The following is a 17,749-nucleotide window of genomic DNA, read 5'->3' as shown; positions in this document are numbered from 1 at the left end:
CTATTGCTCATGGGGTGATTGCGCAATGTGATGATAGCGAGTAGCACGTGAACAGATCTAGCGCGACTGTCTCGAAGTTAGCAAACAGTTTAAACAAAAGCACTTAAACTATACAACTTTTACACGATAAAGAGATACAGTTTTTACTGACCCTGCTGACGTTTCGCCATCCGTAACACCAACACGGTTTCTTTTTAAGTGTTCGTGCATGACATGCCACAAAAGCTCGGTCTTGCATAGCGTGCAGGTTACCGTCTTCTTAGAGGCGTTTAATGTAAACCGCTCCCATACCTTGGAGGACTCGGGGCGCGCGCTTTTTCCTGCAGACGCTTCTGTAACCTCCATCGCGGCTGCATATCTGTGTGTATTTGTGCATCTTGTGGTCATGCTCCTCAGTGACGTGAGCAGCCCAACTAATCAATAACGACATTCGTTGACAACGAATTTCATTATCGATAATTATCGATTTTATCGATTAGTTGTTGCAGCCCTAATGTGTACATTGTAAAAAATTTCAAAAAAGTAGCTGACGATGCACCTTTATAAATGTACATGTAATTAGTTTTAACATGTCTTGTATTCTTTTTCATTTTAGTTAATAAAATAATTAGCTTTTCATACTACTTTACTGTCTTTGTTTCATTTTGTAAAATTAATTCTAAATTGTATATAGTATTGTTTTATTTACACCTAAAGCAGGCTTAAAAAATCCAAGCAGCTTTTATTACAGGGTTGACTACCAAATCGCTCCCTAGCCACTATTCAAGAAAATATAAAGAGAATCTTATGAGATTCGATAAGAAAACTGTCTGCATGTTATTTCGCTTCAATTTATGTTTATTTCTGTGAGTATTATCAGAAAAAACGTGTATTATGATCCTCCTGTGTTTGTGCCACTATTTGTGACTTATAATTCAAAACTTATGTTGACATTTACCTCAGGACTGCATTTCCCAGCATGCACTCAATCAGATGGTTGTTACTGTATTCACCTATTTGAGTTGGTTACTTTGTCCTGCGTCTATTCTATTTGAGTTGCTTTGGTTTCCAGTGCTGTCAAGTTTACTGGTTTTGCTCAGTGTAACTTGCATTAGTTTGTGTTAGCATAAGCATTAGCCCCAGTTCGAAGCCACAATTCCTGTATTGATGTTCATATATTTCTTCTTTAAAAAACAACTTCTGCACTTGCATCCTGCCTCTCCTCCACAAGTGACAGAACACAAGACTGACAACCCAAAGATGCAGTGGATTACGAGGAGGGCCATGATCCCAGGCTCGAGTTTTTCATGGGAGCTCATGCAACTCTTCTACATTGTTTTTTAGCATCCTCTGCATGACTTTGCTCCAGCGCCAGACCAGACCCCAAGCTACACTCTCCTTGTTTTTATCACACGAGAAGAAGCCCACAATCCATTAGCACTAATTACTTGCAACTGTGCCTGTTTCCAGCAGCTCCGTCCCTTCAAAGACTTGCAGTAGGGTAGGTCGCCTACCTAGTGAGCGAGGAGCGATAACAGATTGAGGCGCATACCCATCACTGGCAGCCGCTGTAACATTCCCCAAAGACGCTCCTCAAAGCCACAGGAGCCGAAAGCAAAAGTGCATAGGTGCTCAGAGTGGAGCCAACAGGGCAGCTCCCAGCACCGAACTCCAAGGAGAGTTTGACAGCACAGAGCCCCAGGAGAAGGAGGCAGAGAGCGCAGAGGCCCAGGAGGAGGCTTCCAAGTCATGCTGCCAACACCCTTTAAGGGTCAACAAAATGGCCTTGTATTCCAGGTTAAAATTGTTTCCTGACGCGCGCTTACGAGATGCCCTGGATCGTGTCCTGTCGCGCGCTTACGAGATGCCTTGGATCGTGTCCTGTCGCGCGCTTACGAGATGCCCTGGATCGTGTCCTGTCGCGCGCTTACGAGATGCCCTGGATCGTGTCCTGTCGCGCACTTACGAGATTAATCTTAAATTAAAATCCAATAAAATTAAAAATGCTGAACTCATGAATAAAATCTGCCTCGTCAACTGATTTAATGTGTTTTAAAAACGTTATAATGTGGAACTTGTAAATGGTCCTAAATTCCTTTAATGTACTGGTAACACATTTGAAATCTAGTATTATAGAAAACCGTGTGTACTCCATGATATAATAAAAATATTTTTTTATTAACCACAAGGTGTACTTTTTAGTATTTGGAGTTGGACAAAAGAATGCTAGCGTGCTACTGCTGCAATAAGAATATATTTATGGTATATTACTTGTGTATTTGTAATGGTACAAATGGCTGTAATGTACATATAATACATTACACATATACTTACATTTCATTAATTACTGTCAGAGATAAATGTTAGTACACTTGAAGTATATGACTGTATGTACTATGTATACTTAAAGTTAAGTGTATTATACTTAAAGTTAAGTGTATTAAGTATACTTTAGCACTTTAGTATAAAAGTATACTTAATACACTTAAAATTGTGCTTTTGTACAATTTAATTACAACTTAAATGCAATTAGATTTTTTGGGGGGTCATAACATGCTTAAAACATATGAAAATTGGCAGCCAGATTGGAATCTGCTGCCATTAGGATGCCTGAGAGTCTGGGCCTGGGGCTTGGAGACACACGGAAATCTTGCACGAGATTTTGCTGTATAGCTCATACACACTTGCACGTACAGTATGCATACAAAAACGGGTATACATTTAGAGCTTATTGAACTGAACAACTGAGAAACATTTCATACCATGGGCCCAATTTAACAGGAAGTCATGTATTTTGTGTTGTTTGCAAAATGCACCTGAAGGAATTTGATACACTCTTCCTAGAAAATTTGTATGATCTAAAGACATTGAGGATGCAAAATTTTTCATATCTCAAACAAGTCAGCCATGACGATGCCTTAAACTTATACTGAAAAGTGGTTAATAACTTTCTGTGGTACATCATATTGAGTAACATCATAGTGGGATGCTTTTTTTTTCCAGCATCTGCTAAGTAATTTTGTGTACAATGAATTCTTATTAAACTGTTATATTGTATCAGATGAAGGAAAAACAGCCAAACATATCAGCAATAGGCTGCCCAGATCTAGTAGTGTGCATAAATTAACAAACTTTTTAAAGTTGGGTATCTATGAATTGTAAATCCTTTTCGATTGATCTCAGAAAATATTCTAATATTTGCTAATATATTTTTATTAGCTATAAGTCACAATCCTTGGAATGAAAACGAAAAAGGAATATTTCACTTTACATGTAACGAATCTAGAATGAGTTTTATATTAATATTTAATTATAAATATTTTTAGTATACTGCATATAGTATACACACACATGCTACTTTGCTATTCAAATGGTGCATGCATGTGATACACATAACATTTGAAATGATTTCTTCCTCGCTTACCTAGTCACCATTAGAAAAATTAAAATCCCTGCAAAAGTGTTTCCCTAAGGTTTTCCAAAGACCTAACAACGGAAACAAAGTCCAAAGCCGAATTCATCTTCCACTTTAACTTACAGTCATACATCGATCAGACATTATGCCTAATGTTGTGAAGGTAACCCTTGTGCCACCAAAACAGCTCTGATCCCACAAGGCATGAAGACCTCTGAAGGCCTGTTTTCGTATCGTTGCCGCGAAAGTTTCGCGTCTGTATCAGCGAGTAAATTATATTGCTTTTTCGTTTTTACAACAATAATATTAATGGCAACTAGTTTTTACATCTTCATACTATTTGGCTTTGCCTTTTTTCCCGCTTTTTTACGCTTTTTGGAAAACGCACAAGTTTCTACTTCTAAGAACAACAAACGGAATTCAGCTCAAATCAACTACTGTAAACTCAGACTCAAGTACATTATAATGGATAATATTCAGCTTGTTCAGTGTGTGGAGTGTAGGATTTTTAGACATTCTTCCTCCGTTGTTAGTGGTAATTTTATTTGTGATAGGTGTGTGTTAGTCAGCACTCTGACGGAGAAGATATCAGCGTTAGAGGAGCGCATCCAGACTTTAGAGAGGGTTAGAGAGTGTGAGAGCAGCATTATTCCTGTAGCGGACAGTCTGGGTGCCGCAGGCGGAGATAACCAGCCCCCGACCCTGGCATTAGAGCCTTCACAGCGGGGCAAGTGGGTGATGGCTCGGCGGCATACTCGTTCAGCCAAAGCTAACGCTAAGGCTAGCCCACCAGAGCACACCTATTTTGCGCTTCACGTGTCCAACAGGTTTGCTCTCCTCAGTGATGCACCCACTGAGAAACCTGAACGAGCTCTGGTTATAGAAGACTCTATACTGAGACATGTGAAATTAGCCAGGCCTTTAGGGGCGCCAGCGGCAGTGGATAGGTGTATCCCGGGAGCCAGGGCACCAGACATAGCGGGTAATCTTAGGGCTCTAGGACAGCACAGGTTATCAAAGATAGTGGTACATGCTGAAGCTAATGATATACGCCTTCGTCAGTCAGAGGTTAGCAAGAATAACTTTTTAGAGGTGTTCAAATTAGCGAAGGCGATGTCCGATGAAGTAGTATGCTCTGGTTCAGGTGGTGCTCTGAAAACAACTTGAGCTTCATAGATAATTGGAAGACCTTTGAGGGCAAAGCTGGCCTGTTAGGGCGGGACGGTGTCCATCCCACTCGGGAAGGTGCTGCTCTCATTTCTTGTAGTATAGCTCATAGTCTTAGAAAAGGCCTAGTTAATCGGTGACAATCCAGAGCCCAGACCAGGGAGAAGACAGACAGGCTAAACCAACCGTCTGCTAGCTGCATAGAGTCGTCACTCAGGGTTCACTGTACTGAGACTGTGTCTGTTCCCCGAGTTAAGCAAAAATGTAGAAAGACCCAGAAAGTCTGTTTTAATAATTTAATTAACATAAAGACCACAAACTCAGATCATACTGAATGCGCAGCCGGCACCTCTGATCTGAAGCTAGGACTGTTAAATATTAGATCTCTCGCATCTAAAGCAGTTATAGTTAATGAAATTATCACAGATCAGGAATTTGATATACTCTGTTTAACAGAAACCTGGATTAAGCAGAACAAGTATCTAGCTTTAAATGAAGCTAGTCCTCCTGGATACAGCTACATACACCAGCCTCGGCTAACTGGTATAGGAGGAGGCGTCGCAGTTATTCACAATGATAATTTGACTATTATACAAAAACACGAACACAAATTTAATTTATTTGAAGTTCTCTATAGTAACATAAGTGTGGCTACAAATATTAAGTCAGCTCAGTCAATTCCACTAATTGTCATTTACAGACCTCCAGGGGCGTACTCTGAATTTCTTAGTGAATTTGCAGATTTCCTCTCAAACCTATTCATTTCTGTAGACAAGGCGTTAATTGCTGGAGATTTTAATATTTATTTTAAGAATCCAGAAGACCCTGTGCGTAGAGCATTTATGTCCATACTGGACTCAGTAGGAGTAAATCAGTGTGTAGTAGGACCTACTCATAAAGCAGGTCACACTTTAGATTTAATAATATTCTTCGGATTAAGTATAAGAAATTTATTTACAATTCGATTGTCTGAAGTTATATCAGATCACTATCTTGTCTCAATTCAAGTGTGTCATAGTAAAAACGTACGCACAGCGCCGCGCTACCGTACTAAACGTACATTCACATCAACTACCACACAGAGTTTTATTAGTAATCTCCCAGAGTTACCAACTTTGATTAGATTACCGTCTGACCCCACAGAACTCAATCAGGCGACGGAATATTTAGAGTCGACATTTTGTTACACCTTAGAAAATGTAGCTCCAGTTAAAAGAAAAAATATTAGAGATAAGAAACTCGCTCCCTGGTATAACGATCATACATGCTCTTTAAAACAGACTGCTCGGAAATTAGAACATAAATGGCATCAAACTAAATTGTTAGTATTTCAAATAGCATGGAAGGAGAGCATCCTGAACTATAGAAAAGCTCTTAGTGTAGCTAGATCAACATATCTCTCCACTCTTATAGGAAATAACAAAAATAATCCTAGATTTTTATTTAATGCTGTAGCCAAATTAACCAGAAATAAGACCACTGCAGAAATCTCCACAACAACATCATGCAATAGTGAGGACTTCATGAACTTTTTCGAATAATAAAATTGTAAATATTAGGCATAAAATTGAGGCTTTGAAACCGAACAATGTAATTGATGCAGATGTTAAACTAGCCATGTCAGATCGGAACCTAGAATACTTTACTCCCCTTGAAGAGAATGAACTAATTTCACTCATCTCTTTTGCAAATTCATCAACTTGTATATTAGATCCTGTACCGACACATTTTTTAAACAGATAGTACCAGCAATAACAGAACCCCTGTTGAAAATAATTAATTTTTCACTCAGCATTGTGTATGTTCCAAAATCTTTTAAATTAGCAGTTATTAAACCGATTATCAAGAAACCTGACCTTGACCCCTGTCAGCTGTCCAATTACAGGCCAATATCAAACCTTCCCTTTATCTCTAAGATTCTGGAAAAGATAGTAGCGGAGCAGCTATGCTCATATCTACATAGAAATAGTATACATGAACTGTATCAGTCAGGATTTAGGCCTCACCACAGCACAGAGACAGCACTCGTTAAAGTAGTAAATGACCTCCTATTGGCCTCTGATCAGGGTTGTGTAACTATGCTTGTATTACTCGACCTCAGTGCAGCTTTTGACACCATTAACCATAATATTCTTCTTCACAGAATAGAAAATGTAGTTGGAATTAAGGGTACAGCCCTCTTCTGGCTCAGATCCTATTTGACCGATCGGTATCAGTATGTAGACTTAAATGGTGATTATTCTGCATGTTCTCTAGTGGAGTTTGGTGTTCCACAGTTTTAGGCCCACTGTTTTTTTCTCTTTACATGCTTCTTCTGGGCAACATAATCCGTAAGCATGGTATTCGTTTTCATTGTTATGCTGACGACACACAGTTATATGTCTCAGCAAAACCTGATGCGATAAACCAGCTTATTAAAGTTGAGCAATGTGTGCAGGACATAAGAAATTGGATGCTAATTAACTTCCTTCTGCTTAATCCAGATAAGACAGAAGTTGTAGTCATAGGACCGCATACAACTAGAAGTAAGATTCTAGATCACTCTGTAACTTTAGATGGCCTTTTTGTTTCACTAAGTGCAATAGTAAAAGACCTCGGTGTGACTATAGATTCCAGCCTTTCATTTGAAGCTCATGTAGATAATATTACCAGGATAGCATTCTTTCACCTCAGAAATATTGCCAAAATAAGAAATATATTGTCGCTAAACGATGCAGAAAAACTAGTTCATGCTTTTATCACCTCTGGGTTGGATTATTGTAATGCCCTACTGTCTGGTTGTTCAACTAAGTGAACAAGCTTCAGCAAGTCCAGAATGCAGCAGCGAGAGTCCTCACTAGAACCAGAAGATACAAGCACATCACACCTATCTTATCTTCACTTCATTGGCTCCCTGTGAAATTTCGCATTGATTTAAAAATACTACTTTTGACATAGAAAGCATTAAATGGTCTCGCACCGCAGTATCTGAGTGAACTGCTAGTGTCTTACGATCCACCACGCCTACTTCGATTGTACCGCGTATTATGAAAACTACAGCTAGGGGCAGAGCTTTTTTTTACAAAGCCCCAAAATTATGCACTCTACAGTTATGCTTGCACTCTACAGTTAATATACATTTACATTATATGACTGTGACCAGACCTAACTGTTCTCTCCTCTTCTGCCCTCTCTCCTGCTCTTTCGCTTCCCTCTCCCCCCCTCTCCCTCTCCTTCCCTCTCTCTGTCGAGGTACACCTGTCGTTCCTGAGCTGCCAGTAATCCAGACTCCCTCTGCCCTCCGGACCCATCCTGGTGCCCCGCTTCTGGTTGGAGATCTCGCCACAAGGATGCCCCGTGTGTCTCTTTGGGATGCGTCTCGTGTCTGGGGATGGTTCTTTCTACCTAGAAGACGGTTCTGGCCTCGACTGGTGTTGGCAGCTGTTTCTCTGAGGACTTGACCGTTAGATAGTTCAGGACTGGAACTATCACTACAATAATAACTAACTGGACTCCATATTAACATCAATTAACATCAACTGTTATGCTCAACTGCCTGCCAACTAACACACAGTATGAATGCAGATCGATTCCTGCTCTCTGTTTCACCCAAATAAGGATAGGTTCCATCCTTATGGTTCCTCTCAAGGTTTCTTCCTACTACCATCTCAGGGAGTTTTTCCTTGCCACTGTTGCCCTCGTCTTGCTCCCCAGGGACTATCTGACCATTTTAATTCATACACATTCAGATTCCATACAAACTTAAATAATTCTTTTCATTGCGTAAAGCTGCTTTAGGACAATGCCAATTGTTAAAAGCGCTATACAAATAAAATTGAATTAAATTGAATTGAAGGTGTCCTGTGGTATTTGGTAGGAGGACATTAACAGCAGATCCTGAAGTGCTGCAAGGTCCAAGGTGGAGCTTCCATGGATCAGACTTGTTTGTCCAGCATATCTTAGATTGAGATCTGAAGGATTTGGAGCCATATCAACAACCTTGAACTCATTGCCCCATAAACAGTAAACTATGCACTGAATGTTCTAAAATCTATCATAGTCAGCATTACTTTTTTCAGCAGCGTTGAGTGAGCCTTGAGTGTCCATAATCCTGTCACCAGTTTACTGGTATTTACAGTTTCATTCAAAATTATACAACCCTTATTGAAATTTAAGTATTTGTTTGTAATAAATCAGTGAAACAAATGTAATTTAAATAGCTCAACACAACTAATATAACAATTGGTTTCTCCAAAGACAACACAAAATGCTACTTTTAATGACTACTACAGTATTAAAATTATTTAACCCCTTTATGAGTAACATTTATCTATTATGACGTGCTTCCGAAGAATCTTTGCTAATTCCTCATGGGCCTCCAGTTTTTTAAGATTATAGGGTTTGCATACTGCAACTGCTTTTTTCAAAATTCTATTGGATTCAAGTCACGTGTGATGGCTACTCTAGTTCATTGTCCTGTTGTTTGGTGTTCAATGAAATCCAAGTTTCAGCTTCCTTACAGAATGTTTTCTTTAAAGATACTTGATTAAATTCATCTTGACTCCTAAACGCTGCAGGTTTCCAGTGCCAGAAAAAGCAAAGCAGAGCATCACCGAGCCACCACCATGCTTCATTCTAGGCAGGGTGGAGTTTTCTGCATATGCTTCCTTATTTTTGCTACAAACATACCGCTGATTTATTGGCCCAAAAAGTTAAAATCTTCTATTATCAGTCCATGAAATACAATTCCCAAACTTCTGTGTTTTTTTTTTTATTTTATTTTTTTTATAGTTTTTAGCATATTGAAGCTTGCGTTTCTTGTGTTTTAGAGTCTGCTGGGGGTTAAGTCTTGGAATGACCTTCGGTGTTCAGTATGCACCGTACAGGATAGTGTAGAGTGAAACTTCAGTGCTACTGCCACCAAATCTTCCTGTAGGTCCTTTGCAGTCGATCGAAGTTTTTAACACTTCATCAGCCCCCCCCCCAAAAAATCTCTAGAAAGTCCAGGTATTTGATGAGTTTCAAATCAAGTAAACCTGAGGCATCTGATCAGTGCTTAAGAGAACACCTGATTGACAATTTTGTGCTCCAATGAGGGTTTTTTGTACGGGAGGTGAATAATTCTGAAACTGCAGTAATCTGCAACGGGCATTAAATAATTTTGAGTGCAACTGTACTTGATAACCAATGTTAACCATATAAAGTGTTAACTATATAGCTGATAAGCTATGACGACTACAACCACAATGAGTCCAAAATTGTTTGAAAAACTATTTAGAGCCGTGGTTCTCAAAGTGTGGGGCGCGCCCCACTAGTGGGGAATACATAGATGACAGGTGGGGCGCAATGAACGGGAGGGAATTAGTGGAAAATAATAGGAAAGTACCTATTCTACTTCACGCTTTTCTTTACTGAAAATAAAGGTCAGACACTCGAAACTAAGCAATCACACGCAAAGAAATGGATCATTAATACAAGTAAATTAAAATAACATCAGAGAAAAGGTGGAACCATAGTGCAACAATAACGGTTTAACGTTGACATGTTAATTGCAGAGGAACAATATATAAGGAAACATTCGGTATTATTACTGTAATTTCATTCATTCCAATGTGTATGCTGATGTTTCTGTATTTTTGTTGAAAATAAATATTTTATCAGGCAGTACTAGTCTGGCATTTCTAGTTTCTAGTGCAGCAACAAAGTTGCTTTTTGATCCTTCAGGCGCTAAACAAAAGGGAAGATCAATATCATTCTACATTGATGTGCGGCATTTTGCGATGATCCCCAAATTATTTGTTGCGCCGTATAGAATAATGGAGTTTCTTCTTTTAAACATGTATAATTTAAGGCGGATGTAGCTTAAAGACAATGTAAAAAGAAAATATATGTGGGTATCTTATTTGCAAGTTTATTTACACAGCTATTGAATTAGGAAATGCGAATATCAAACTAACTTTACCGCGGACACAAACTGGGTCGGTAGCGTACTGTACGTAGTGGGCATAATAACGTCAATGGATACATTTGTTACATGGACCACAAAAAAACAGGTGATTCAGCACTACCAGCCTAATCAACCAAAAAGCCAGCCGAAAAGACAACACGATGAAGCCTGTGTTGCGCTTGAATTCATGGTGGGGATGGTGAGGGCAGAGGAGAGACCTGTGTGTTCTGTGTCTTAAAACACTGGCAGCAGACAGCATGAGACCCAACAAAGTAGGAAGACACTTAAAGACAACACACCCCAGTCACGTTAATAAGCCACTCGACTTTTTTAAAAGAAAGCTCTAGATAAGTTATGAAGTAAGCCTGTTATAACAATTGCACGTGTGTTTGATCTGTTTTGAACTTGGTGTGTTTGATCTTATTGGTTTAGAAATTGATATTTCAATAAATAGTAAACTTGGCTGATTTCGTTATCATTTTGTTGACAAGTGGGGCTTGAAAATTCGCCCACCCACTTAAGTGGGGAATGACAGAAAATGTTTGAGAACCACTGATTTAGAGCAAAGAATCAAAGGCTCAAAATACTCAGTAATGCAAAAATGGGAATAGCTATTTTAATAAATGTTATTTAAATTGCCCAAAGTTGGTAGAATAACTTTTCCCCCCATACAAAGGTACTACTCAACAGTCTTCATCACAAGGGATATGCTATTGTTAAACCCAACACCAAATTCATCAACATTCAAATGCTCTTTAAAAATCCCATGCTGCAGTTTATGGTCTCTCACTGCATGGTTGGACTTCCATGCAGGTTTCCCCTTTTTTAAATGTCTTTATTCACCCTCTTGTCAATGGTGTCTTCTCTGTAAACATTCTCTAACATAGTGTGACGAAGGGATTTTCAAAGAGGATTCAGGGGTTGGGTTCAATGATGAAGTAAATACGTTATTATATAAAGGAAGAGTCACTCTACCAACAAGTGAAACTTTAACAATCTATTTCAGTTAATTAAAAAGACTAGGCCCATGTTTTCCTTACTTTTAGCAAATCATTCCTTTATTAGACCACAGAGTGTTTCATGAGTAAGAAAAGTAAAAACATTTCTTTCAACCAAAAAACAAAACAAACCTGCAGAAATTATTAATGAACATTAACACAAATGATATCCCAAAACAATGCAGAAACTGGTAAACAGTTATTTCCTGTAACCGGACAAAAAGATAAAGGAAAGTATGAAACATGATTCTTGTTTTAACAGATCCAGATCACCAGAATCTGAAGAAGCACACATACACAGATAAAGAGCCCATGCATAAGGTTTACGTAGAAGGTACGTTTTAAAAGGGAACCCAAAAGGGAATTCTAATAAACAATAGTGATTTCTTCATAATTTATACAATACTCATAAGCAAAGAATGCTAACTCCTACCATAATCATATATTATAGTATTTTTTTAATACCCCTGTAAATTCTTATAAATTTGCTAATTTTAATTGGAAATATTGACACCATGTCAGATATTACAAATTTTCTATGTATTTCTTTATTTTCTTTTTTAAGATTTATTTATTTTTACATGTTTTGGTTTAATTTTTTCAGTTCTTTGCAGTTTGCATTTTGAAAAGCCAGTAAACAGCAACAACAGCAACAAAAACAGGAACAAAAACAATATAAGAGTGACCTATGTTTATGTGATAAAGAACAGAGTACAACAGCATTGTAATCACCTTTGGACCTTGGAATGAGCCACATAAAATTCACAACACCTCTCACACATTAAAACTTAACTGTTTTAATTGGAAAAGGCACCACACAAATTTATGAATATAACCAATCTCTGCCCTTATCCACTTAAAAGAATCAGTTCCCAACTACAAACTTTTTAGCGCCAAAATTAGAAAATGTTTTACAATGTCCTATAACCAAAAAGCTTCTGCCTTATCTTTTGCATATCTGTGCTCACCGTACCAAACCTTGTCTGAAAAAATGAATGCTGTTAAAATCCCAATGCAAGAATCATATTCGTTCAAATGTTGTTGTACACCAGCTACAAACAAACATTTTACAGTAAGATAAATTGTGAACTTCATAGATGTAGTGAAATTGTACATTTTGATTTGGTTAAAAGGCCAAAAAGAATGTTATTCAAAAATCGTAATTTGTAGTTCACAACATTGTCAGGTAAATTATCTGCTTGTTTTCTTCTTTTCAAACTTTTGTTTAGAGTGAGAAACCACAATAACTAACTTTTAGAATTATTCACTTTAAAATTCTGGTCCTAGTTAACATGAATACATTATGTAATTCTGTAAATCTTGAGTTGTAACCCATCCCAAAAGTGTCCCATTGAAGGACACTGTACTTAAAATAATGTTCAGTAAGCCAGTTTAAAATGACTCATGCTTTGTGACAAGGTGCATTATTAGGCTAGAAGTAACCATTATAAGATGAGTAAAGGTTGGCAATAAAGGAATACACACGGACAGCAACACTAGTAGATAGACAAGCATTTAAACATTCCCTGCACTCCTACACCAAATTCTGTTCCAATCATCTGCATCATGCGTCAAAGTCATTATAAGATTGACTTTTCTGCTGACTGTAGTTGTAAAAAAATATTGTTTAATTTATCGTAGCCTTCTCGTCAGGTCAAATCATTCTGGCCATTCATTATAAACCCTCTCATCAACAAGGGCTTGCAGAACTGACACAATTTTTTTATTTTCCTCACTATATTCTACTCTTTCGAGGACTTCGGTTTAGTGCAAGTTTTGCTTGAAAATCCCATATGATCAGCAGTTTCTAAAATACTTAATCCAGCACATCTGGCATCAACAACCATGCCGAGTCACTGATGAGTGATTCTGAGTGATTACTTTAAATGAATTTCTTGACCTAACAGTTTTTAGGTGTTGACACATGATTGGCTGATTTCATGAATAAGAAGGCGAATGAGAATTATACTAAAACCATGAATGTCTGTGATGCATCAATAGACCACTATATGTACTGGCAAATGGTGGACACAGAAAAGATGATAACATTGGCAACAACTTTCATCACTCCTCAACCTTCCAATCCAAAAAATATCAAATTAAATAAAAACATTGATGCAAAAAACTAAACCAATGCATGCCTCCTACAAAATTATGCAGATGTTATAGCATATATAGGATGAATCATTTATCAAATTGACACTCATTTTCATTTACCATACATAGTATGAATGTAGTGTGCTATCCACTACCCACTACATTACCTGCATTTACTTATAGTACAGTTATAATAAACACTCAGACCAGAACTAAGAGATCAGACCTCTTACCTCTGTGTAGTCGAAGTCAGAAAGTGGCGCTATGCTTTTTATATAGTCGGCTCGAAACTGATTATCCGGGTTGGCAACTGGCACTGGGGGTATTAAAGTGCTCATGGCTGATACTATTGTCTAGAAAAAAATAAGAAAAACAAAAAGCAGGACAAATGTGGAATTAATTGCATTGCTAACCAAAAGGGATTACTTGATGTAACAGCCACTTATGGCACACAAAAAAAGAAAAAAACAATTTATATATATATTTTTTATATATTTTTTTACTTATATATGTTTTGAATTTGGAGAAGGACTTACTACAATGGCATCCTTCACATTTTTTCGGATATCCAATATTTTCTGCTTCTTTTCTCTGAGGAACAACATGAACAAAGTATAAAACACAATTATTCAGAACTGGAATGAATCAGTATAAGAATATTATGGTGGCTGTAAAAAGGTAAGATAATGAAGTACAATGACCAGAATGGAGATACAATATTATTGATATAAATCAATTATTTCACAATTATCCAAATGCAGAGGACTGGTCACAGTTAAAACAATACCAGTATAAAAAGTGATTAATTTAAAGGTTTCAAATAAAAGGTAAAGGCGTTTGAAAATATTCTGAGTATGGTCATCTGCATCAGCTGAATATGTGCTAAAGGCTGTACCTGTATTGTGTTGCATCTGTATTTTATGTCACTAATGAGCACACAATAAAAAATAAAAGTTTCATTACCGAACCTGGTGCTAGTTAGAAAGGGGACCTTAAAATTTACCTTAAAATGTACACACACAGCACATAAACCACCGTGAGGCCTTTATCTAGCTGACAGCTATTAGTAATAAGTCGGACAGAGCGAGCCTGTCGCCATGCTGGAAGACTCGAGCACTGTATTAAAAATAAAACGCCAGTCAATGCGTCGCGTATTATTCATTTTATAGCAAATGATGGCCGAGGTTGCGTATCAAAACAGCAGGCCAAATCTGGGACCACACCAGGATTAAAAAATGGATAACAAACACCTACTCTGCGTTAAAGCCGTTGACGTGCAAGATCCTCATCTGCTTGACAATCGTACTCTTTCCGGATTCTCCAGCCCCTGTGACAAAAAAGAAATGAAAGGAAACAGTGTAAAATAATAGCAACATAGTAATGTCAACACGACGTAGGTCAGTAGTGTTCTCTTGCCACTTTTACTGGCATGGTGAAACTGGAAAATGTATGTCAGTTGCCCAATCCTTTGCATTATTCAAGACCTGTTCAAGGCATTTCGATAAGGAGCAACCACCCAACATATCGTTTCGTGCGCCCATCTGGACAATCTTACCTAGTAAAAGCAGCCGGTGTGTGGCTTTGTACGCCTGCCTTTCCTTCTGTAACTGTTTCTCGATTTTTTTATTCGCCTCTCTTTGAGCCTTCTCGTCAATGCGCTGGTCTTCGGTCTTGCTGTTCCCCAAACAGCCCATCTTCCTCCAAGCTCTCCACGAAAACACAACGTTACAGAATGAGCGCTAATGTAAAATATTAGACCAAAGACCTATCACGCGAAAGAAGAAAAAAAAAAACAGGCGGAAAAAAAATCTGTCGCTTGTCCGTCGCCGTCGGTATAAACACGGTTTCACTTTACCTTAAGCAGAATGCGAGCAGATTTAGTTTCAGCGCATAAAAATGTACATCATCTTAGAATAAAAAAAGACGCGCAAATAAGTGGGAGTAATAGGAAGAAGATCAGGGCTGAAAGTGCATACATCCGACGGCTCTGCTTTCGCTCCTCTTCCACTGTCGCTGCTTTTTTTCGTCTAACGTTAGCTGGGCTTTTTCAGGCTCAGCAGTGCTCGCTGTGGTCGCAGGAAGTAACGTTCAAAACCACACGCAGCAACAATACTGGCTCACTGACTCAAACACTTAACCACCGACTGTAACTAAAGTTTGTACAAAAAAAAACATCTCTATATATTGCACTTTATGTCGTTTTAGATCAATACTTATTAATAATTTATAAATCAATACAAATTAAACAAATAATTACATTAAATAATTAACATAAAATACATTTACATTTTATACAAAGTCAACTCATCCCTTTATGACGCAATTTTATATTCTCTTGCAATGTGGACTTCATTAACACTTTTTATGATGTGAAGAAAGAAGGATATACATAAGGTATCCTGTTGAGAATCAACAGGTGGGATGGTTCATGGTAGTCTATGCATGGTTTGTAATGGTTTGTAATGTTTTACGGTGAAGTAAAGTGTGTGGATTACATTTATTACTGTCCTACTTTAATTTTAAAATATTTTAATTTTAAAACTGGGGAATGTGAAAAGAATGTAAAATCTTCATGTAATTATATACTGATATGTTGTATAAAGTCAATGAAATTAATTAATGACAGGTTACATCAAACAAGTAGATGCATATTTTAAAAATACTACTTTTAAAAGAAGCAAATATAATTTATGTTCATTTATGTCAAGCGTACAATTTGCTGATTTTTTTCTTCATTACATATGAAGTCCATAGTGCTAAAAGTCATCTTCAGAGAGATAACTGTATGTTTAATGTAATGTGGACTCCAGTACTAGCCACCCTTAAAAAAACTGACCTGTTGCAAATACGCAGGCTGTCATGCAAATGTGGATCTGGTTTTGCATAGATACAGCAGAAGCATGTTCCACTATAAGATACTGATATATATGAAATTACTTTTTTCCAAGACGGAATAGGCTGTTTGTAGTTTGTTTCATGCCATAAGTAAACCAGTGATCAGGCATATAATTGAGCAGTAAACCAGATGTACAGTACTTGGTTTACAATAAGTAACAAAATACATGGCTGAATAAAATATTTTTGTATTTGGCACAGGGCCATTTTCTGTTGTCGGGAGAAACAGGAGCCAAGTATTTTTAACTAGCATTTCCGTAAGATAAACCTATTTTTTTTTATTTCTTAAATTTTATATTTATTCATTAAAAATGACAAAATAATGATATATGTTTGATAAGTCCCTAACCATAGAGAGTTTGTTTCTTGTCATATTTACTTTTAGACCTATAGATTTTGTGGCATAGTATAAAATATGTTCGAAACTAGGGATAACAACTTTCCACAACAATAAGCAAAAGTTTCTGCCAATGATACTGACTTACGTTAAGGTACCATGAAGTTTTGTCATTTTCAATAAACCAAAATGTATACATGCAATTAGTTTGTCAAAGACATACTGTTCTATGGGCCTTTTCAGAGTTGAGTTTTATCTAATCATAAAGGGGACTCACAGAAAAGAACACCAGTGTCATGTGAACAATAGAACGATTTTCGAGCGCCAAAATGGAAATGAGATGCAAAGTTGATCTTAAAGAAGTTTAAGGCCATGGACTGGTTCCAGATCATGCAAACTAACAACCCCAGTCATTTGTGGGGGAAAAAAGATTTCATATAAACAGAATGACAGGTTTGTTCTTATTTTAGAATAAGGAATTTTTTTCCCCTCAAGGACGTTCATTTGTGGGAGTGGCTATGTAGGCAAGTAAATTTTTGAAAAGCATGTTACTTGAGGCTAAGCTCTAATTGGATTTTTTTTAAATCATCCTTGGGGCGCAGCACTGTGCACCTCAAAACCTCCCACTTTTGTTCTTAGCAAATCAATATTGTTTTTAAATATTTGGGCTCATGTGATTGGACCATTCTCAATGATTCTTATTAACGGTCAGCAGATTGTTAATGTATTGAATAGTGATTAACGTGGAAGCCAGCTAAATATGAGAGGGAAATTCTGTAATTTCTTTGGTAAAATATCCCTTTGCAAGGCGATTGGACGAACAAAGAAAAAAAATTAAAGAGCCTGGACCAGATAGACCTAAACTTCTAATTAAGCAGCAATCAAGTTATCACGGCCGAGCTTACACTCTGTGCTTTTGCAGCACTTTTGCTTTT

General features: G+C 37.4%; 1 protein-coding gene across 2 annotated transcripts in view; it reads right to left on the bottom strand.

The window, feature by feature from the left end:
- Window positions 1-15,589, bottom strand: part of gnal (guanine nucleotide binding protein (G protein), alpha activating activity polypeptide, olfactory type) — a 167,847-nt gene extending 152,258 nt beyond the window's left edge. For both annotated transcript variants that reach the window (XM_053487796.1, XM_053487797.1), the window contains exons 1-4: window positions 15,138-15,589; window positions 14,837-14,909; window positions 14,119-14,173; window positions 13,816-13,935 (exon numbers count right to left, since the gene is read on the bottom strand). In XM_053487796.1, coding sequence (XP_053343771.1) covers window positions 13,816-13,935; window positions 14,119-14,173; window positions 14,837-14,909; window positions 15,138-15,276 — 387 coding nt within the window. In that variant the 5' untranslated portion in view covers window positions 15,277-15,589. The remainder of the gene's footprint in view (window positions 1-13,815; window positions 13,936-14,118; window positions 14,174-14,836; window positions 14,910-15,137) is intronic.
- Window positions 15,590-17,749: the final 2,160 nt, after the last annotated feature.

The sequence above is a fragment of the Clarias gariepinus genome, chromosome 26, assembly GCF_024256425.1.
Source record: "Clarias gariepinus isolate MV-2021 ecotype Netherlands chromosome 26, CGAR_prim_01v2, whole genome shotgun sequence".
NCBI lineage: Eukaryota > Metazoa > Chordata > Actinopteri > Siluriformes > Clariidae > Clarias > Clarias gariepinus.
Note: the sequence above shows the minus strand (reverse complement) of the source record. Positions and strands in the feature narration are given on the sequence as shown.